Source organism: Varroa jacobsoni, unplaced genomic scaffold (genome assembly GCF_002532875.2).
Source record: "Varroa jacobsoni isolate VJ856 unplaced genomic scaffold, vjacob_1.0 scaffold_997, whole genome shotgun sequence".
NCBI lineage: Eukaryota > Metazoa > Arthropoda > Arachnida > Mesostigmata > Varroidae > Varroa > Varroa jacobsoni.
Genome location: NW_019213899.1, coordinates 183456 through 205417, shown reverse-complemented (window position 1 = coordinate 205417; position 21962 = coordinate 183456). Strand labels below are relative to the sequence as shown.

At 38.7% G+C, this 21962-nt stretch overlaps 1 protein-coding gene across 7 annotated transcripts in view; it reads left to right on the top strand.

Moving 5' to 3' along the window:
- ATP8A (ATPase phospholipid transporting 8A1) overlaps window positions 1–21962 on the top strand; it is a 52106-nt gene that overhangs the window by 26579 nt on the left and 3565 nt on the right. For 5 of the 7 annotated variants that reach the window (XM_022842512.2, XM_086970569.1, XM_022842513.2 and 2 more), the window contains 24 exons: window positions 1656–1903; window positions 2640–2777; window positions 2913–3044; window positions 3513–3590; window positions 5309–5440; window positions 5633–5840; window positions 5952–6121; window positions 6870–6995; window positions 7444–7605; window positions 8165–8278; window positions 8548–8724; window positions 8977–9105; window positions 9349–9435; window positions 9922–10035; window positions 10407–10508; window positions 11207–11317; window positions 11465–11692; window positions 12091–12284; window positions 12575–12761; window positions 13213–13323; window positions 13673–13828; window positions 14209–14297; window positions 14713–14808; window positions 21640–21743. In XM_022842512.2, coding sequence (XP_022698247.1) covers window positions 1656–1903; window positions 2640–2777; window positions 2913–3044; window positions 3513–3590; window positions 5309–5440; window positions 5633–5840; window positions 5952–6121; window positions 6870–6995; window positions 7444–7605; window positions 8165–8278; window positions 8548–8724; window positions 8977–9105; window positions 9349–9435; window positions 9922–10035; window positions 10407–10508; window positions 11207–11317; window positions 11465–11692; window positions 12091–12284; window positions 12575–12761; window positions 13213–13323; window positions 13673–13828; window positions 14209–14297; window positions 14713–14808; window positions 21640–21743 — 3393 coding nt within the window. Of the gene's footprint in view, window positions 1–1655; window positions 1904–2639; window positions 2778–2912; window positions 3045–3512; window positions 3591–5308; window positions 5441–5632; window positions 5841–5951; window positions 6122–6869; window positions 6996–7443; window positions 7606–8164; window positions 8279–8547; window positions 8725–8976; window positions 9106–9348; window positions 9436–9921; window positions 10036–10406; window positions 10509–11206; window positions 11318–11464; window positions 11693–12090; window positions 12285–12574; window positions 12762–13212; window positions 13324–13672; window positions 13829–14208; window positions 14298–14712; window positions 14809–18107; window positions 19662–21639; window positions 21744–21962 lie in introns of those variants that run through there. The other 2 variants (XM_086970570.1, XM_086970571.1) reach the window with 2 other exon arrangements.

The following is a 21962-nucleotide window of genomic DNA, read 5'->3' as shown; positions in this document are numbered from 1 at the left end:
TGTACTATTTGAAAGCGGAAAAGGCTACTGTTCAGATGATCGAACTAGTCCGGGGCTAGCTTGGTAATATGTTTTCGATTTGAATACAACCTTTTGCAAAATACACTTTAGCCATTTTGTTAGCGTTAGTTGATCTATTACATTCTCGCTTCACTTCCACAATAGACTTCTGCTAGAAACTCTAATAAAACACCGCGCATATCCAATTTGCCAACGGAAATAACTCGAATAGTAAATCAAATAAGCGTATTGCGTCGCTTGAGAGCTACTGTCTCCACTGAAGTGAGAGTACCACCGAAGGAAATTGCGATAAATAAATATGACTGTGCGAAACATTTGATTTCTCGTTTTAAGTGAGTACTTCAGCTGTAGCTCGTACTAACAAAAATCAATATTTACCAATAACACAAATAGTTCAACACGTGTGTGACACAGGCAATAGAAACAACGGCCGTCTAATTGGCCATTCCAATTCGAACTTGTGCCGAACTTAACTTTTCAACCGACGTTAATTCATTCCGAGATTTATTGATCACGTGGTACGTTTTGTTCGCCGAATCAAAAGTCCCGCTCTTTGCTGTAGTATGGCAGATAGCTATTTTTAAGCACTCTAAAAAACAATGTTTTTTTGTTGTCTGGTTCGTTAGCATCGTCTTGTAGTAGTCCTAAACGTTTTTATTTCGAGCGCGTTTTCGTGTATTTCGTTGATTGTCTCACGTAGGCCAGTTAAAATGTAATAAATACGATAATTAACAGAATGGAATGCCATTACTCAATTGAAGTTCTGTTTTATCACTAAACAAAAGTTGTCGGCACTGCTGTCAAGTATATACGTTTCCATACACACGTATTGTCGAAGTTGTCAAAGTTTATATCCCACTATGGTGAGCAGAAAGAAGCATTTTTGTAGACGTTTATTTAACGTAGTATTGAAACATTAAATGTTAGGGTGCTGGATGTATTTTTTAACTGTCCGAAAGGCCACGAACTCGAGTATTCGAATAAGTTATATGAAATAAATGACGATGAAGCTGAAGTTGTAGTACCTTCTAGCACTATATGGAACGGATAGCCACCTAGAATCTTGGCTTTGCGTCCATTGTTATGCGTGATATAGGTATAAGTAATCCTAAAAAGTTATGTCACGTGCCCCGAGGCTTGACAAATCAGGCGGAAATCATTTAGTTTGTAATAAATAAATATATATATATATGTATATACATAGGAAAATGTTCTGATAATTAAAAATATTCGGCATCCTTAACTCACAAGTACAGAAGGTTAATTACTTAATGGTTGTAGTATTATACCGCACATAACCAAGTAAAACTACAGAAACACATCGAAATTTTTTTGAAGATTTGATTCAGAAACAATAGGACATATTATATAAAAGCACGTGTGTGAAAGGTATAGTGTCACGTTGACCAGTGTGATTCTTGGTCGTTTGCGTCAATCTGGGTAACCTTAGTTTCCATTGAAAATATAATTTGAAATTTCCTGGTTAATAATAGATAGAGAAGATTCATTGGATTACCATCATCTTCACGACGCAGGTACAATTCTACGAAGCATGCCATTTCGTTTCTATATTTTTTGCAGTGTTACTTTTATATTGATGACTTCGTTGTCTCTTGCTGTTTCTTTCTTTTCAGATGGCTGTGAGGTAGGAATGAGTGATCGCGTGGATTCGCACCGTTCGATCCCGATCAACGGGTATGCGGCCTCTATCGTCACGCCGCCACTATCAGGGGCCAAGCCCCCGTTGCCTCATCAATCCCGCTTCCGAAATAACGTCATCTCAACTGCCAAGTACACAATGTACACTTTTCTACCAAAGTTCCTTTTCGAGCAGTTTCGACGATACTCAAATATATTTTTCTTATTTGTTGCTATTATGCAGGTAAGCAACAATCCAACGAGACAGTTAACTATGTTATAGATAGATGAATAGCATATGTATTTTTATTTTTTCACTCGTATTATTTAATTCTTTGGAAAAATATGCCTTTTTCGCTTTGTGTTTTCGATTTGAATGAAAAAAAATGGTTCATAAAGCCATTTTTTGTACAGCTGTAATTTTCGCTACAGAAATTAATAGCTATTCGAGAGAGAAGAATACAAATGGCCAGTTTACACATCCAAACAAGCTTCAACGGTTAGTCTCGTTTTCGCCACGATTGCACGCATCCGTTTACGTTAGCGTCAACTTTCATGGCACTTCGAAAAGAAACCAAGGGTTTCCGGGCGACAAACTGGCCCAAAGATCTTTAATAAAGTTCAAAGAGCTTACAGATTTATCGAAATGGCATAGAAAGTTATTCTCGATACGTCTGGGTTGTTATTAGTTAGTAATCGACAGCCATTTTCAAGAGTAGAATACTAATTGTTAATAGACTTTAACGGTTAGTCTCTATTTGGCCTTGTGTGTCTTGTTGCACCTTTTGTATCCACTGGTTGCTTGGAGCTTTAGCATTAACAAATGGAATTTCTAAAAAGCTCAAGTAAAGAAGTTAGTCATTGCGGCGGAATAAATCTCTAAGATTAGCGTTTGATCGTAGGTAAAATAAAAGCCTGAATTAAGTCTTACTTTGAAATATGTGTAATATGTTCATCACGGTGCGTTTACAACTTGACAGCAAATACCAGGGGTATCACCGACAGGAAGGTTTACAACGGCTGTCCCGTTGGCTTTTATACTCATGGTGTCCGCTCTAAAAGAGATAATTGAAGATTTTAAACGGCATGTGGAAGATCGCTCGATCAACCGAAGCAAGGTAAGGCCTTGTAGATTCAGCGTTGTCATGCCCCCTGAACTGTACTGCACTGAATGCTAAAGAATAAATGACTTGAAACTCAAGGTTTCATTGTGATCCCTTCCTTAGCTAAATATTAAACCTATGCGATTACAGGTGCTGGCTCTACGATCTTCTCCATCAGCGCCGCCGGGATCTCGTCGAGCCTGGGTGGAGCTGCAGTGGGCTGATGTAGTAGTCGGAGACTTCCTTAAAATTGACTCTGGACGTTTCTTTCCCGCAGACATGGTACGAGATATTAGTAGCAAACAAATCACTTCGAAGACGGCATACAAGTTCTTGCATATAAATTCAATGTAAGCGCCGTAAGAGGTGTGGCCTTTGAGGGGCTGATGATGCGAAATAACTATGAAAAGTAATCAATTTGTTTGATTTTCAAACGTGTCGAGACCAACCCTATTTCACTTTATTCTCATATATATATATATATATATATATATATATATATATATATATATAATTAATCAAATAGGTTACAGTATTACAGGATCGTTGTACCTAAGTTAAATATATACAATATTTTACAAATACGAAATGTTGATTCCCTTATAGTTATAGCGAAGCTGTAAAACTGTCAGTATATTATTTTTTTATATGATATCTTTATATTTATGATACACACGTATTCTTTTAACTAAGCTCTTTGTGAACAGATGAATATGAATTACGTAATAATAAGTCTATTTTCTATCTTAGATCCTGATATCGTCGAGCGAACCGGAGCGTATGTGTTATATCGAAACAGCTAACCTTGATGGGGAGACGAATCTAAAGGTATAGTGAAGTTATTCCGAAGCTAGACATTTATTTCCAGTCTTGTATATACAGTAGGTTCTCAATTAAACACGAACAATTGTCGAGCACTAAACGGGGGGGTTTTCAAACAATTTTTACTTATGTAAAAAAGCATTATTCTAGTTTACAGTGGTGCCCTACATATTGACAAAGAAGCTGACAAAGTTTCAAAGTGCTGCATGGTTACGAGCATCAATATTTTGCCACTGCCTCTTGCAGCAATAACTTGCACCATTCTTTAGGGCATGCCTCTGATGCAGTTGTTCGCTCTTCAGCTAAGAGTGGATGTTGTTGTTACACAGTACTGATTTTTTACGTAGATCCGGAGCGTTTACAGTCTTCCAGACATTTTCTACGGTATTGTGGTCTGCCGAGTTCACAGAGCATGGCAGCGCCTGAACTTCATTGGCAGCGAATAGTCTAGACATATTCCAATCTGCAAAGCACTCTATCATGCAGAAAGACGAAGTCACCATCAGGGAACCATTCCCGTACGTGAAGCAGCATCTTACTTTCGATAAACTCAGTATATTCCTGCTGCTTTTATATTGCCTGTGCGAAGTGCATTATCTCAGTGCCTATGTCATATATCGTGACTTTTTTTTTTATGTGTGTTTGACCTTAGGCGTCACGGAGCTTCCGCACAATCGTTGGCCAACACGTCTAAAGGCACCATGGACGTTTATCTGAGAGTTCGAAAACGAGGCTCGTCTAAAAATCAGACTTGCCCTAATTCTCAATGGTCCATTTTTTACTTGGTTTGCCTAATAAGGACAGGCTCGTTGCATTCGAGCTAAGGTTTCTTGGCAAGTCTACTGCCCTTGAGCCCAGCTTCATTGAGTCGGAGGCAAAGCGTAATTTTCCGCGCGCACAGTATTTTGAATTGCTTTGGAGGACGTTATGGGAAACAAACCTACCTTTTCGATTGGGAGTTCGATCACATGGTCCTCCTGCTTCGTAGTACACACTTTTCAATTGTTGTTAAGCTATCATGCACTCGATGAAATACGGTATGTCAATTTTACACACCACATGCTTTGTGCACAGTTTATGTTTTTTGATGTTTTTATTACCACCATTTTTATAAACTAAAACTTTACGAAGATAATTTCGTGCTGCGCAACTAACCCTGAAAGTTGATTAAATACCTACTATATGTGTGTATGTTTCTCAGAATCTTTATTTCGGACTCTTTGGTTTAGCGATTTACCTTCAGAGCACCATAAGAACTCGTCAAGTCACACTGTAATGTACATATCCTTTAGCAAAAATAGGCTTGTGCTCCATTTACGCATATTCGAAAATATCAAAAAATATATTTGCTTTATTCATAAAATAAAAATAAAAAAAGAGGAGGTCTGTGGTAGGCTATCTATGGCAGAGATAAGATGCGTGGAGAAGAATTTAGAGATCGTTTTCGCGACTCCTGCTGGTGGACGTGGCACATATACTGCAATAACAATTACGAGATGGAGGTTCTCCAACTATTGGTAAAAAAAAAAAAGATTCGGTGTATTATTCTGATACATCTATTGTGCACCTTTTGTCAATAAAGGTGAAACAAGTCTATGCGGACATAGTCGTATGCATCCGAACTGGAAAGATCACGTCAAGTACGAGAAACGTAAGCGGGGCTCTATCGCCGTATCTGTCCTAGGTCAGTCATTTGAGTTCTTGGTGGCACTTTTTTTTGTTAGGTTCGTCAAGCTCCCAAGGATCTGCCAACCTGGATGGAATCTGAGAAATTAGACGAACTGCGAGGAACGGTCAATTGTGAGCTCCCCAATCGGCACTTGTACGAGTTCAACGGTAGCATCTGCTTAGAACAGGTAAGAGGTTATAATAGCCATTGGCATTACAGCGTAAACTTTCTATAAATAGGTGCAACTTGTAACTGTTATGAGGACAACATTTTCTATATTTGCCGTAGAGACTTGCACAATTTCGGGTCTTTTACCAACTGCGTTTGTGTCTTGTTATGACGAAACATTAAAAGAGCAATATTTTTCATTTTCATTTAGGTTGTTAAAGGTATTACTTCGACGAAGACTATTGCTGTGAACAATGACGCAGTTCTTCTTCGTGGAGCTATACTCAAGAATACAGATTGGGTGTATGGGTTCGTCATTTACACAGGCCATGAATCCAAACTTATGATGAATTCAACTGCGCCACCTCTTAAACGGTCAACAGTCGATAAAATCACCAATAAACAAATCACCATGATGGGTAATTATTGCAACAAATATGTAGCAGTAAATATGCATCATAATGCATTTCCGTAAAGCCAATCTCAGTAGCATTCTGCATAGCAATAAAGTTTTCTTTACATCACTACAGGCATCATTCTCGTGGTAATCTCGCTTATATCGGCGATCTCTTCGCAAATATGGAACCATGGGGCCGTAGATGTCGTCTGGTACGTTCCCAAGGCGAAATACGCAAACTTCGGGCTTGATTTTTTAACATTCATCATCTTATACAACAATCTCATTCCGATATCCCTACAGGTAAGACGGCAAAATTGAATATATGCGCTCCTCTATATAATCAAGCACTTAGCAGTATTGTTTCTAAAAGTTAAGCCATGCTATGAAACGCCATAAAAGAATCGTCATTCTTGATCGTTATATGAATCAGATTGCAATGAGTATTTAGTATGATGCTAGTAGGGACCTTAGCGAATAGCGGTCTTTTACAGAGAAGTGTCGGTTATTTGTGAGATAACTGTTCTTTTAAGACAGTTATGCCTGTAATCATATGTCTGTCATTTCTACGTCTGTGCTTATCTAGTTTGCGTTCGTAGCCTGCTTTTTTTGCCGCATTTCCAATCAGTGCATCTTTGTGCTGACAAGGTCCTTAAATCAAAGTGTCCGAGAACAAAATCTTATCGATGACAATAAATCAAACCACACGTTTTTTTTTTCGGTTTTTTTTAAAGGGTTATTCAATTTAAGCTACATAGAAAAGTATCCTGAAACATTTGTCGAGCTTTATGTAACCTTGTTGTCAAACAGTGAGCTGTTATCCATCGTTTTCCATCTAAAACTATTTGTTTAGAAAGTTATTTATTCCAGATACGGTAAATAGCGTATGTTATTTAACCGTATCTATAGTGTCCATTTTATGGATCAAAATTTATTGCTAAGGTTTTTCGAAAAGCGGGCAGTATTGAGTAAATGGATTTACATCCTATTGAGTCATTGCGACTGCAGTAATAATTGGGTCCGTTTTTATCAATTTCGCGTGTTTTGTCAGGTTGCGCTAGAAGTGGTTCGTTATATTCAAGCGTCGTTCATTAATCAGGATATGGAAATGTATCACGCTGAAACAGACACTCACGCTAATGCCCGTACTTCGAATCTGAATGAAGAACTCGGAGAGGTAATGAACGATAATCGCGCGAATCCTAACCCAAATGAGCTCCTCTAGATAATTTAGCCCAGTGGGATTTATGTGTAGTACAAATGAGATTTCAGAAGGCAGTAGTTGCTCTAATCCAAATAGATCTTCTAAAAACTCTCTTAAACATTAAAATGATACATTGGATGAACTTTGTAAATGCGTGTACGGTGTCTGCTCGACGTCAGCCCAGCGTTATCGCTACGAACTGCAGCAGAAGTAAGACTCCTTTCAATAAGGCTCCTTTCAAAATAGGTACGGAAGTTACGTCGAAATTTAAGTGTGAATTTCTGGCCTAAATAAATATACTGCGGACTTGTCGTTGACAGCAAACACTGACTCTTGCAAACGCTCTCTTCTTAAAAATCGGTGGCTTTATTGTTGATAACCTATTACCTGGCAACATTATCACCCTGATCTTCGTTTCTAGGTGAAATATATTTTCTCCGATAAGACGGGTACGCTGACGTGCAATATTATGGAGTTCAAGAGATGTTCCATTGGCGGACGAATGTTTGGACACGCGGAAACCGGAGTTGATCCTCAGGAAATCCGCGCTCTTCTCACTAAGAAGGACGCGTTAGCCAAACAGGTGAAGAAATGGTTCAAGTCATTTAGACGTAAACACATTGATGCTGTTATTAATAATGGTGCTTATAAAACATGCAGATACCAATAATTACGTGATATAGATCTGAAATATCTGCTTGGCTAGCTTAAGATGTATTTGAATGAACACAAAACTATCTAAAACCTGAGAAAGACACGTTTTCGAGCTGTTGACCTCTCTCAGGGAGTAACGAAACAAGGTAGTAATAAGGTACTATCAAGTTAATGTGTACTCCACGGAGTACAGTAACTATATTCTCTGGCCACATATGATTCATACACTTAATCTGAACCTCGTGACCTGGAAACGTATTCTTATGCTTGCCGTGTTCACTACGACCGTAGTGGAAGTTAACGTTATGAGACGTGCAGTCAGTCATCTAGGCTTGGCGCCCTGAAACATCTTCTTGTAAAAAACTGTGACAGCTGCCAAATTGATTCTTCAATAAAAACCTTTTATTTGTGAGGCTGATTAGAACTCATTCTAGTTGTTTTTCAAGCTCTATTACCTTAACAGCTTATACTAACATATATTTTTTCAGATAATGGATTTCTTTACATTAGTGGCCGTATGTCACACGGTCGTTCCAGAAATTTCATGTGACGAAGAAATCACATATCAAGCAGCTTCTCCGGACGAAGGAGCTCTGGTCAAGGTACAATTAGACTGTTTTACTTATGTGGGCCACTTCAATACAAATACCTCTTATCTAGTTAGAAACCACGAGATGTACAAATAAATAAGATACGTTGTAGTATCAAATTTCGATGTAAAGCCCAGCCGTAAAATTTCGAAAAAAAAAAAAACACCTCAATGAATGACACTTAGCAATTCACAAAGAGTACCTGCACCTGTACGGCATTCTGCAGTGGTGCGTACTTCCTCATATGGAATATTTTTTTGCGTGTTTTTTCCTTGCGACAGGGTGCTGCCCACTTGGGCTTTGTCTTTACTCGGAGAAAACCAGCAGAATGTGCCATCGAGATTTTCGGTGAACCGCGGATCTATCAAATTCTTAATGTAATTGATTTTACATCGGCAAGGAAGCGAATGAGTATTGTGGTGCGAGCTCCTGATGGACGAATACTCATCATGTGCAAGGTTAATGATTACACACAACGGACTTCAATTAGATAAGCCAGATAACGAAGTCGACCTTTACTTCGCAACGACTAGCTGTCAAAATTGTTTTCTATTTTATTGTCATTAAAATATAGGCTCATCTGGAACCAGATAGTCCCGCGCTTTTGCGGCCCATATATATTCGATTTCCTTAGTTTCTATAACAATTGTTCTTTAGTCTATAGACGTAGTCAATATGTAGTCTATTATTGTTTTTGTTGTTGATTGTAGGGCGCGGACACGATGATATATGAACGACTATCGGCCAATAACGATCCCCACCTGACGGCGACTGTCCTCGAACATCTAGAGGTGTTCGCATCTGATGGACTCCGAACGCTGTGTCTTGCCGCAGCTGAAGTGAGTGCCTCTTTTCGTTTGCGCGAATGCTACCATCGAAGCAGTTGCATCTTATCTTCGACACAGACGAACGAAATTAAATAATAAGCGCAATATTGGTCAGTATAAAATATAGTGCGGTCTTACGTATTAATAAAATTGCACAACGCGCCTGTCACGAGGTAACGGCTAGTATGTGTGGTAATTGAACGTGCGGTGGGGCACTCTGTCTTTACTTACTTCTCTTTCGGAGTACTGTTTTAGGTGAGTCCTGCCTTTTACGAGGAATGGCGGGTCCAATTTGAAGAGGCCTCATCAGCTATCCATCAACGAGAAGAGCGCGTTGCAGAGGTAATTCTCGTGACACTTTGCTTGAAGTATATCGTTATTTATAAGAAGTGAGGCCTCAGACTTATGGTACGTGCTGCTACTGTAACCCACAGTGCTGAATATTGGAGATAGGCCGTTATTTTTTTTTGTTATTTTATATGTTGATATCAGACTGGTCACTGGAAAATCGAAATGAAGAGTTTCAGGTTCAATATCGCAAACCGGTAACTTTAAGATAGACTTTTAGAAGCATTACTCGCTTAATCGGAACGGAACCTTAGGTTTGATAGTATTAGAAGCTTCCTTGCGCCTGCCCTGCTGATGGAGGAAAGTTAAAAATAGTGACCGAGCGTACATGGGTGTATCTAATCGTTGCTGCGTCGATGCGGAAGTCAAAGGATCGTAATTTTTTTTTTTTTTTTTCTTTTGTTTTAGTTACACAATTGCCATGAAAGAATTTTTTCTAACAAAGTTATCATATATACCTACGAACTTTTACGAGAACAGGTGGCGAATCGGATTGAGCAGAATCTAATGCTGTACGGAGCATCTGCCATTGAAGATCGTCTACAAGATGGTGTACCGGACACCATCGCGGATCTTTTAAGAGCTAACATTAAGGTGAGTTCTGACAGTACTAATTGCCAATATTAACAGTAGCTTCGTTAAGAGATTTACAAGTGTATGTCGCATCTATTCGTGTCTTTTCTGCGAATCGACTATTTTGTCTAATACGCTTTTAGAAACATGGTCTGCCGGGACCTTTGACTAAACAAAGTCATCATCCTCTCATTAGAAGGAAATCATTTGAAGTGTTCAATCGTAAATCTTTTATTCATATACACTTACAAAGCAGTCAGTTCTCAATTAACGATTTATCGATACTCGATAAGTGATGCCACGTATTTGCCGCGGATTCACTTCTTGCCGCTGACATAGTAAAAAAAAATCGCTCACACTTACGCCAAAAATTACTACTGAACGTTCACCAGGTATGGGTGCTAACCGGAGACAAACAAGAGACTGCAATCAATATTGGCTACTCCACGAGACTTCTCTCAGCAGAAATGGAGCTGGTCGTCGTCAATGAGGCGGTAATTACTTGTGAAGCAAAGAATATACAAAACATGGGAGACCAGATGTAAACAGGTAGAATACATGTGAAGGAGGCATATCCTTTGTGAAAACTATCACGGTTTTGTCAAATCTGATGAAATACCTTGGATAGCTTACAATGTAAGTACTTTAAAAGTTAACTAGAAAAAGGCAGGTGCAAGCAAGGTAAGCTGTTAATGCGAAATGGCTTAAATCTTCTTCTTCTTCTTCTTGTTACACATCGTTCTAAAAACTGCTAGGTGCCGTCAAAAAATCCGACAAAGATCGTGAGGAAACTCACGACCTAAGCACTCTAAAATGTCCAAATGAATATGTCGATAAGGATAAAATCTTTTGTTGAGTAGCCTAAGTCAATTTCAGTACGCACTGCTACCGCAGAAAAAGGGTAAAATTTGTTTAGAAGTGCCATTTGAAATCCACTAGTGGTTTCAGCATAGGACAAACGAATTAGCTCGGTATCTTTACAAAAAAATATAGATTTTCTCAACTATAGGAAAAAAGTGACGACACGCTATTTTGTGCGGATACACTATACAACCAGCTTTCAGGAAGGTACCCACTTAATATTTAGCATTTTAGATGAACACATCTAAAGTATTGCCAACCACAAAGCATTGCAGTTAACCGAAAACGTGCGTTTTTCATCATGCGTGATGTTTTTTTTTTTGGTATTCAGACCCTCGATAATACACGAGCCTGCGTGAGTAAACATCTTAACGAACGACGAACGCAACTGGCAGCCCCTGAAAATCAGCTTGGCCTTATCATTGACGGGAAGTCTCTGAAGGTGCGATACGACATTGAAAATATACTGCATTATGTTAGCAGCGCTTATATGTAACGTTCGATGACGCGTAACATGATTTAGGAGCCATCAAGAACAGTCATGTTGATATGAGGTCTATTGAGAGTGTTAATAACTGTTGCATTTCAGCATGCACTGGACGCGAGCGTGCTCTTGGAGTTCGTCGAATTGGCCCTTGCGGTTAAGTGCGTGATATGCTGTCGTGTGTCACCCATGCAAAAAGCTGAAATTGTGCAGATGGTACGAACTCAGCGCCCTCATACGGTTACATTGGCAATTGGAGACGGAGCTAATGATGTTGCAATGATACAGGCAGCGCATGTTGGGGTTGGCATCTCCGGTATGGAGGGCCTACAGGTACGTGCAGTCGTCAGATCTAGCTGGTCTAGAGTAAAGAGCTTTGAGCTAATTTTTATTTATAGAACAGAAGTCTCATCTGAAGGGTTCAGCTACAAGCCGCTACTTTGTTGTGTCGAAGCTCGTTTTGTAACTGGACAATTTCTATTGGGCGGGCAGTTAGTGACTGTAATTTTCGACGGCTCGCCTAGTAACAGTATCAGCGTGATCCATAGATTAAGTCCAGATGCTGTCGATTAACGAGGGTTTAGGATAGGAATACGAATATTTCACATAAAGATCAACATGATGACTTTAGGAAAAATATTTATAATAAAAACTATAATGAATATACTAACAAGTGCTTTCATTGACGACTCTTGCTGAATTCTCTTTTGACCTATTATAATTCGTGTTAGGCTGCATGTTCGTCAGATTATTCAATTGCACAGTTTCGTTTCCTGAGGAGACTGCTCTTCGTGCATGGTGCCTGGAATCATAATCGTCTGTGCAAGCTGATCCTCTACTCGTTTCATAAGAACGTCTGTTTGTATGTTATTGAGATGTGGTTCGCCATTTACTCGGGCTGGTCTGGGCAAACACTTTTTGAAAGGTATTTAGTATCCCGCAATTTAGTAAATTATATAATTTCATTTATGTTACCTTATTAGTTCTAGTAGTTTTGCCAACTGTACGATGTTACGAACTTTTTCTTTATTTGACAATCCGACCTTTTTCGCTTTCATAATGGATAGCCCGCTCCCTACATGTCGTTATCGAGGATAGTTTCATGACTATACCCATTTATATAGTGAACGTTGACTGACTTTCCTAAAGAAAAAATGACATACAATGTTAATAGATAATACGTAATAGTAATTTACGTTGTTACCCTTGTTGCAGATGGACGATAGCAATGTACAATGTAATCTTCACAGCGTTACCGCCGTTAGCCATCGGACTGTTCGATAGGACCTGCTCGGCTGAAACTCGTATGGCTTTTCCCGAGCTTTATCGGCCCGACCAGAGCGAGGTCAGCCTTAATAGGAAAACATTTTGGGTGTGGATTATCGACTCTGTCTATCATTCGGTAAGCATTTTCATTGATGTGTACTATACATATGTTTGTTTTTCAGATGTTTCTTATTGAAGCTCTGTAAATAATTCCGTAATAGTAAAAACGCGAATAATAGAATTTTTTAATACATTATTTTGCATTTTTAGGATTCAGTATAATTTTAAAGTGGTGTTTTCGGCTAACAATACTTTGACGGAATTTGACGGTATGATCGTTGTACGTGCACTTCGCCTGTACTGCTTTTGTGGGCGGAGCTTTAATGCTGCCTTATTTCAGACAGACAGGCAGACAGACAGACAGGCAGACAGACAGGCAGACAGGCACAGGCAGGCAGACAGGCACAGGCAGGCAGGCAGGCAGACAGGCAGACAGACGGAGGTGCAAATTGGAAAGGACCTATATACTCCATCCACAAATGACACATAGGAGAGACGTTTACGAAATAAATCGGTATGCATTTCAGTTGGTGCTGTACTTTATGACCATGTTTTTGATCGATCAAGATGTAGCATGGTCTCATGGACGTGACGGTGGATACCTCGTAATGGGAAATATATGTTACACATATGTTGTCGTGAGTACCCGAACCCAGCGATGCAAAACAATATTGCGTTTGTAATGAATCATTTCATAGGTAGCTAGTGATAACTGCGCGCCGTTCTGTCTTAACCTATAGAGAATTCACTTCACTTAATTTTCTTTTATCAAGATGGTCCTTCATTAGTTAAAACATACACACTAATATCAGCGAAACTAGAAACATTTTCTTGCCGGTGCATTTTAGCGTTCCTATGCATTTACATGTGGTATCAAGCCTAAAAAGGTCAGCGTGTTTCTTCTATTGATTCTCGTACACGAAGGCTGTGGTGTGTTAGCAGTTCGAAAAAGGCTAACGTAAATCTATTGATCTACATAAATTTTAGGTGACGGTTTCATTGAAAGCTGGCCTAACAATAAACGCCTGGTCTTGGCCTGTTCACGCGGCTATTTGGGGTTCAATTCTGTTGTGGTTCCTATCCTTAGTGACATACGCTAACGTGTGGCCTTATCTACCGGTCGGTGCCGAGATGGCCGGAATTGTACGTAGCTTTATAATTTAGAATATATTTCGTTATTAGATCCGGAATTTAGTGCGCAAATTTATGAACTCGATCGGAGGACACGGACGAGCCGTCAGAAATGATCAAACGATCTGTCCTAACGATCCGAATCGACGATCGCAGATATAAGCTGTAATTAGCCGCAGTCTTTAGTGCATCCTTTTGTACGAATACGTTTTTCAAGAGATTTCGCCTATGCACAACAGGAGCTGCCAATGAAATTAAAGCAAAGAATATAGTTAGAACGTTGAGACAACTCGAAAAGAGTTGACATTGAGCGCTCTGAAGGTCCTCGTTAATAAAGCGAAATTATAATGTTTGTGTATCAATTTGTCGATTTCTTCGATATTTATGTACAGGATCGGATGGTTTTATCATCGGGACTGTTCTGGTTTGGTCTCATTTTGATACCAATTACAGCATTACTGTTGGACCTCGTTTTTGAAATGTAAGTTCGACATTTCACAATATTGAGTTCATCTCTGGTCGGAGTTAATCTTTTTTTTTACAAATTTTACAAAAAAAAAAAACCTTTGTTCAATGTCTCAACACGGTAAACATAAATTACAATAAAACAAAAAAAAACGGTGGAAAATAGAAAAAAAAGTAAAAAATAAATAAATTTAAAAAAAAACTCCTCGAATATGAATGTTAACAATATATAATTTTTTCTTTTTTGCTAAATTTAATTAATTTCCCACAACAAAATTACATGCATATGATCGACTTTCATTAGACATTTTGAATCCATCGCTACCGTATCATGTCACTATTAACATTCTGAGTTTGAATCTTATTTTGAACCCTTTTCTAAGCTAAATCTATCTTTTAAGATTCTTGATTGCCATCATTTTATTTTGTAGCGTTCGGCGAACTTTATTCAAGACCTTAGCAATGTCTATCCGAGAAAGCGAAATCGAGAACGAGGAGCCGATTCCTCTGCCGAACGCCAAATTGAGGTTAGTAAAAAGAAAATAAGTGCAAAAGCAGAATCGAGACTCATTTAGCATTCAGTTGTTACAGTCGAAAGGTAAAGTGTTAGCTGGCTTATCATTTTAAGGGACGTACAAAAAACGTTTGGACAGCAGGAGTTATGGTACAGATAATAAGACCATGCATCTAATGTTGATAATAGCTATTTAATAAAGATGTTGAAATGGTCCTTTAGAGCAAAACTAATGATGTTCCCGTTCTCGATATTTCTGTCTGCTCGTTCAGATTGATAAGCAATTAGCGGGCGATCTGTTCTCACTTCTCTATGATCTGTTTCTTAAGATCGCTAATTTGTTCCCTAATAACACATTTAATAGGCCAACTTTTTGTTTCCGAATGGCGCGTTGACAAAAATTCGTTAATGCTGCAAATACTTACCTACTAGAGTGCAGCAGACTGCTGCAATAACCCACTAGGCTCATATCATAAATCTCGCTCGAATCGCCATCCAAAATGCCTGACATTTTAGGGAAATAAGCGTCTGTCATTCTAATGTTTGACTTTTGGTGTTCTTTGAGTAAATTAGGTTATGATTTTGTGCTTGTTAAATAAATTGCTCAATTATGCGTGACAGTAGTAACGTTTATCCATAGGAAACACCGTGGGCATTTGTTTATGAGAAGGTGAAAGGTCAACGCTTCCTACCCATCTCTCGACCAATTGTACAGTCAAAAAACGCACTGAAGACTCATTCCTTTTGCCAGTAGGAGTGCACTAAGCCTATGTTATACTAGCCTCTTATTAGGTCATTTAAATAGCGTTATGTTTCACGTTCGTTAGCATTGATGAGTGACCTATAGCATTGGCATTGAAGCACGCATCCAAAGTTCTTAGTAGAAGTAGTCATCTTCAATATTCATGCAATTGTGCTCATGAGTAGCATTTCCCTTGGGCGACCCAGTCCAAATCGTATCTACTAGAAGGCGTCGAAAGAAACAGTCATCAAAAGCCGTCTGTTGAATGCCATCCCAGTCACAGCTCTTAGCCCGATTCCAGTAGCTTTATGACCTCGGCCATCAGAAACTCAAATCACACATTTAGAAGAAGAATCCTTAGGTTAGATGAATCGCGTTTCGTCTTGTTTCATGTACGTTGCTATTAGAACAAGTTCAGGGTTGGCCATTACCGTTGCCATCGGTCCGCTGACCAAGTTTTCAGGTGTTCGCCAAACATAATTTTTCGGAGTTATGCTCGTCCGTCGTATGATAAGACTCTTACCTCTTTGCTTAGTTTGTTGCAATGTTACGCTAAATGCCGTTGGCGCCATAGGCTCGTGAAAGTGGCAGGTCTATGAGCGGGTTTCGCTTCGGCGGTAAGTGATTGTTATTTGATAAACACAAATCAAAATTGTCACAGACCGAAACGGTTGTACTTCTATAAATCAGTATGAAAAAACTAGCACTCAACGTAAAGCTAGACACAATTTGGCAGTTATGGCACACTAATGGCAGGAGGCTGCATGTCCTGGTTGGTTAATGGACCGTAACGAGTAAACAACTTCAAGCTTATTGCTGGTGCCACAGATGGTGAACGTACAGGGGAACTTTGAATTTCAAAGTTCCCCTGAACATTCACCATTTCCAGTTCCAGTACCCAGTTCGAATGAAAATTGGAACTAAGAAGGATTACCATACTCACCGTTTCATAGCATTTTGGGCTTGTCATTATTGTTTGGACAGTTGGGAATGTCTAGATGATAAAAACAGTGCGTTGACTCATCTTACGTGCAGGTGGCCCGCCGCTCAAACTATTGCCAAAATAATACAAAAGCAATTGTTGTCGGTTGGTGACAACACGTACGACATTCAGTGATTTTGTATTTGGGAAGAACACTAGAAGAAGCAAAGTAAGCTAAGCCGGATAGCAGTAAGCTAGCAGAACCATAGCCTTTATCAGCTATATCTGTGACGAATATTTTTCCGACCTGCAAACCGTTCTACGTAGTACGGAAAGCTTTGATACCTATGAAGAAGATAAGTAGAACCCAGGTCTGAAACGTTTATCAGAATAGCATTAACCCGAAAGGTCTATTAAATAGAAATCATTTAAATAATTAGAATAAAGCGTGTCCTAGCACTTTTATCGGTTGATCGTTTGAAATCTTGAAATGAGCAAACCACTTCGCTAACGCTGCCTCTATGCGGTATATTTGCTCTATATGCTTATTATGTTATACTTGTTTAGCTATTATTATTATCATTTCTTATTATATTATTATATGTTATTAATATTTATTATCTTAGTCGCTTGGCGAAATATCGTGGCTAGCGCCCGTTTATAAGTTAACCTTTTTGTCCCGCTAAAACGGCGTGGACAATAGAAGATACTGAAATATTCTAACCGTCCTTCGTTTCACCTTCTAATTTTTGACTGTTAGAAAGTAATACACTACTGTGTTGCTTTGAGCCTGCAGAATGAATTTACGTTTGTTTCGCACAAGCTTGTTGCATAATGCTATCGACCTTGACACGCAATTTAGCCGGCCGCGGAACCTAGGACGAATTTCATATGTCCGAGAAATGCACCACTTTCGTTATGCACTGCACACCTAATTTTATTACAAATTTATGTCATTGTGCCATATACTTTGTTTTCGTATTTCAAATAGACTCAGTTTTTTAAGATTGCCTGTTTGTTGTTTATAGGCTAATACAATTATTTGTTATCGGTTAACGAGCTCGGTTCCAGGAAACGTGTTTACTATAATTAATGTAGCTATTAGTTGTGCAGACATTTGGCTCTTGGATGTTCTTACTCTAACAACACGTGTTACTCCCCTGTATTGTTTAGTGTACGATATATCTGTGTACACTTTTCGTCCATATCACCGATATGGAAAGCGTCCTTTAGTATGCTGTCTTTATCAACTTTTTCAAGCATTTATCTGGATCCTGAATATTTTCGAAAAAAAAAAAACTAGAATTTATTTGTGGTACTTTCCGACCTTCTGGGCGGCGGTAGAGTTGCCTTTGGTCAATTCTCTACACAACCCTTCTTATTATATCTTGCTAATACGAGTTCCGTAAAGCAGCAGATGTATGCAAAATAGGAGCTAGCATCATGCAAAAACGAAACTTGTTATAACGGTTATTTGTTTGAACGTTTATGCAGTCGAGTTAACTCGGCTATTTCAATACGTTCTGTATCGCATTTATTGAGATTGGTGCTCACTTACTATATTCGTCCGAACGATGAACTTAATTATCGAAATAAAGAAAAAAAATTGGTTAGTTTAGAATCCTGTAAGAGCCATCTGGTGACGCAGGTGTCGTCTGCCCTCCAGGACGGCCCGATATCCGAGGTACGGCGCAACTGAATAAATGACATCAAACTTTGCCAGTGATGATGATCAGTGACATCCATCCTAACGTCGTTCATGCACGTCACCTAGTCACCTCGGCCACACCGACGACACGTCGGAAGCATACCCGCTAACGCACGGCACGCTCACAGACATGCACGACAACAACAACAGCAACAAAACTGCACGTTCCTGAAGCTCCGAGGAAAAAAGGAGAGGCAGAAAACCACTCCCGCGTGGTTATTCATATGGGGCACTTTACTCAAATCTCGCTATATGATGATTGCATGATTTTGATTGGGAGCTGCTTCTAGCTTAGCCGTATAGCGAGTCTGTCAACAGGCATTAGCGTGTTTCCGTAAAAAGTATAATTTTGATGTTCTTTTTTCAGCACTATTCAACATAGTTTTTGTTGTCAAATGAGAGGCGAAAAATATATTCTTTCGTTTTCTATGAAAATATTTTTATGAAACTCTTATATGTACATTCAAGCTAGAAGTTACAGTAATAGCGATTGCAAGTAATTAATTAGTTCCCAAGGCATAATATGATAAATAGTAGCTTGTTTATATTTTCTTATATTGTAGTAATAGGTTTTTTAAAATGCTGCAAATTCAACTCAGACAATGTGAATGCAAATGTTGGCAGTGTTCGTCTTTGAGGCTGTAAAAATTGTGCCAATCACAAACAGTGTACTGTAAAAGAAAAACAGCAAGCAATGTGCATCTATCGCATTGACCGATGGGTTATTAAGCATTCAATAAGCAACTAAACAAAACAGCCAGAAGTAAATCAATCAGGCTTTTCTACAGGTCAGATTTTCAGTTACGTTTCCAGTATCATTTTGAGATACGCCATTTCAGCAATGATTCTCCCAATACAGAATTTAGGCTCAAGAGACGATGTTAGAAACCTCAAAGGCAATAGTCTATAACGATTTAACGTTATGTTGTGGATTGTCCCGCCCATATTGTGAAAGCCGCGCCATTTTCAAAAAACGGTCCGACGAGAAACATATCTTGATTGATTCGAAATTTCACCATGACTAAAAGCTTGAAAATATATTTTCTTATACAAACTATAGCCCATCGGCCGCCCCGTACTTGCGCATGAGAACTTACTTCGCTGTTGGATAGTCTAGCGAAAAATACAACGGAAATACCTAAATGTACCATTTTTCAAGACATCGTTTCGCCGCCTTTTCTCTTATTTGAGTATAGAATGCCCGTAATGATGATCTCTGATTGAGACTGACTGAACAAATATTAAATAAATGTAAAACTAACCCTGATAATTACCGTTTATTATTTTAGGATTGTGCAAATACACTCAAATATTAGCGTTGGTTACTATTAAGCTTAAATTTTATGTTCTCAGCACAGTAATCAACGCTTGGAAAATCCCAATTACCGGACTCATACTTCTGGTATTTACAATCATCATTACTCGTCTTCTATTGTCACCCTTATTTTTTAGATTACTAACCTAATGTCAATAAAAAAAATGTTTGCTCCCCTATTTGTTGTTCCTAAATCAATACATTACACCTGCAACCCACAACGCCGATTCCTCATATCCGTAACGTCTAAGAAATGCCGTTAAGGACCACAGTAATAGATCTTTTTCTGACCTTCTAGAGAGACTATAGGCTAACATATCTATTCCTAGTTGGCCATTATGCCAATTCATATAAGGAAAGGTATACTGAAGTTATGTTAATAAATTAGCTTTTAATGGCAGAGATCTCTATTCCGTGCTGCGGACGCCGTAAAGGACATGTGTATTTATATATATGCACATTATATAAGAATATATGATTTTCATCTATGAACGAACCTTGAGTTCGCCTCAAAAGCTAGTGTTTCCCCCATTGAATTGCTCATATCTTTTCAAAGCGGTATGTAGAATTAAAGAACATTTAGCCAACTGGAGGCCCTCGGCGCAACGCTGGTTGTCTCTACGATTCTGGAGTGCCTTTAACAGCTCTAGCAATGGCTGGATTTGAATGAATCAAGCACATACAGGAAAATGACGACTATGTCACATATTGAGAAAATCAATCCCAGAGCGATCGCAATATTTTTCTAGAGTAAAAAGCTTAGACACAAGTTTTGATAGTGATGATAGTATTTGTCTCACTTGTCACTGAAGTTCTGTTGATTTATTATTATTGTTTATGTAATAATGAAGGTTCAACACGATCGGCTAATATCAGTATTCATTCATCCAGTTCAACAGTTTTATTCTACCCAGGAGATACCTGATGGAGTGGAAGGTTCACCCGCTTGTTTAACCGAACATGCAAACTGATCTCGAAATTTACGCCAATATAGCATTAAAAATGGCGCTTGCATATAAGTTCAGATAAACAGACCTTGCACTTTGAACTTCTTTATTTTACGTACCGCATTGAGACATTCCAGAAACCGTCAATCGGCTTTGTATGTTCTGTTTGAAGGGATGATGAAGTATGTTATGTACAACGTTCCAAGCATATATTGTAACTTCACAGCGGCGTTTTGAAGTAGACGTCCCTCGGTCAGCGATCGTGTACGCAGGCTTAACGGCTAAGCTTCAACTTCATGCTCACTAGCAATCAGCGACTTTGTGTAGAAGACAAAAACCACACTTAGGCTGTAAAAAATAGAAAACTTCCACTTACTATGATCAGAAATAGCAGAGGTGCGTTAAAATACTTCGGGTTCACATGAAATGTACACGAGAACCCCATCCGATAATAAATTATTATTATTATTATATAAAAAGTAAAAATTATTCTTCTCGAATCACCCTGATTATACAAGCAAAGATAATCTACTTTATTTCTATGTGTTTTAGTCTCGGTTTTTTCTCAAGTTACTTGCCTATTCTCTAGGTTTTTCGAGGATTTTCTAATTTTTCGAGTTTTACGTCCGACATCGCCGCTAAGCATTCCACCGGATAGCTGGTTAGCTCATGGTAGGAAAAACGAATCGTGTTTTTTTATGCCCCACGTAGAACCTAGAAGACAACATGTGCCTAACATCAGAAGGCTAACGTGTCACCCGCTAAGCTGCCATGGACACTATTATCTAGGCCTAATATTGTGTCCCTAAATTTTGTGCTAGAAGCATTTATAGAAACTGTGCTCCAAGTAGTCGCCGAGACAGGAATAGCGGTTCAAAAGAAGTCGCAAATCATCCGCCGTTTGCTTGTGCATTGTTTACTTATGCTATTGCGCGAATCAACAATTACAAGCTAGACAACTTACATATATATTGGTTAACTGAAAGTTACATAACTTGACTCTCGCGAAAGCTTAAATTTATGCTTTCACTCTCAGGGTCTAGCTAACACTCTAGTATATAACTAAATGATGTTTGCTATCTAGGTTATTAGTGCAATACATTGATTCTATAATTGATGTTTACAAATCAGCACCTTCAATCAGTGTAATTAAATGTTAACGTTTTAAACAATAACATATTTGATTTTGCAAATGATTCTCTCCGTTCAGACTAAATGAGACAGCACGTTTAATCCGGAGCGTATTCCGGCCCTTACCGCGGCCGACACCTACGGAACCTCCGGAGTGTTCAAGGCAGGACGTCGAAATGAAGCGTATGTAATATCTGTTAATCTCGTAGTGAAGGAAAGCGTGCGATAATTTTTATTCAACAACTTCGGCGCAACGTTTTCCGTTGTCTGTTAAGGTTATTTAGAAATTATGTATAATTTATATATACATAAGCTTCTTATTGGTAAAGATTACTGCTGATACGAGCTACGCTACTTATCACTAGGAAAACTGGAATTCGAGAACTCGAAGTCGGCCATTTG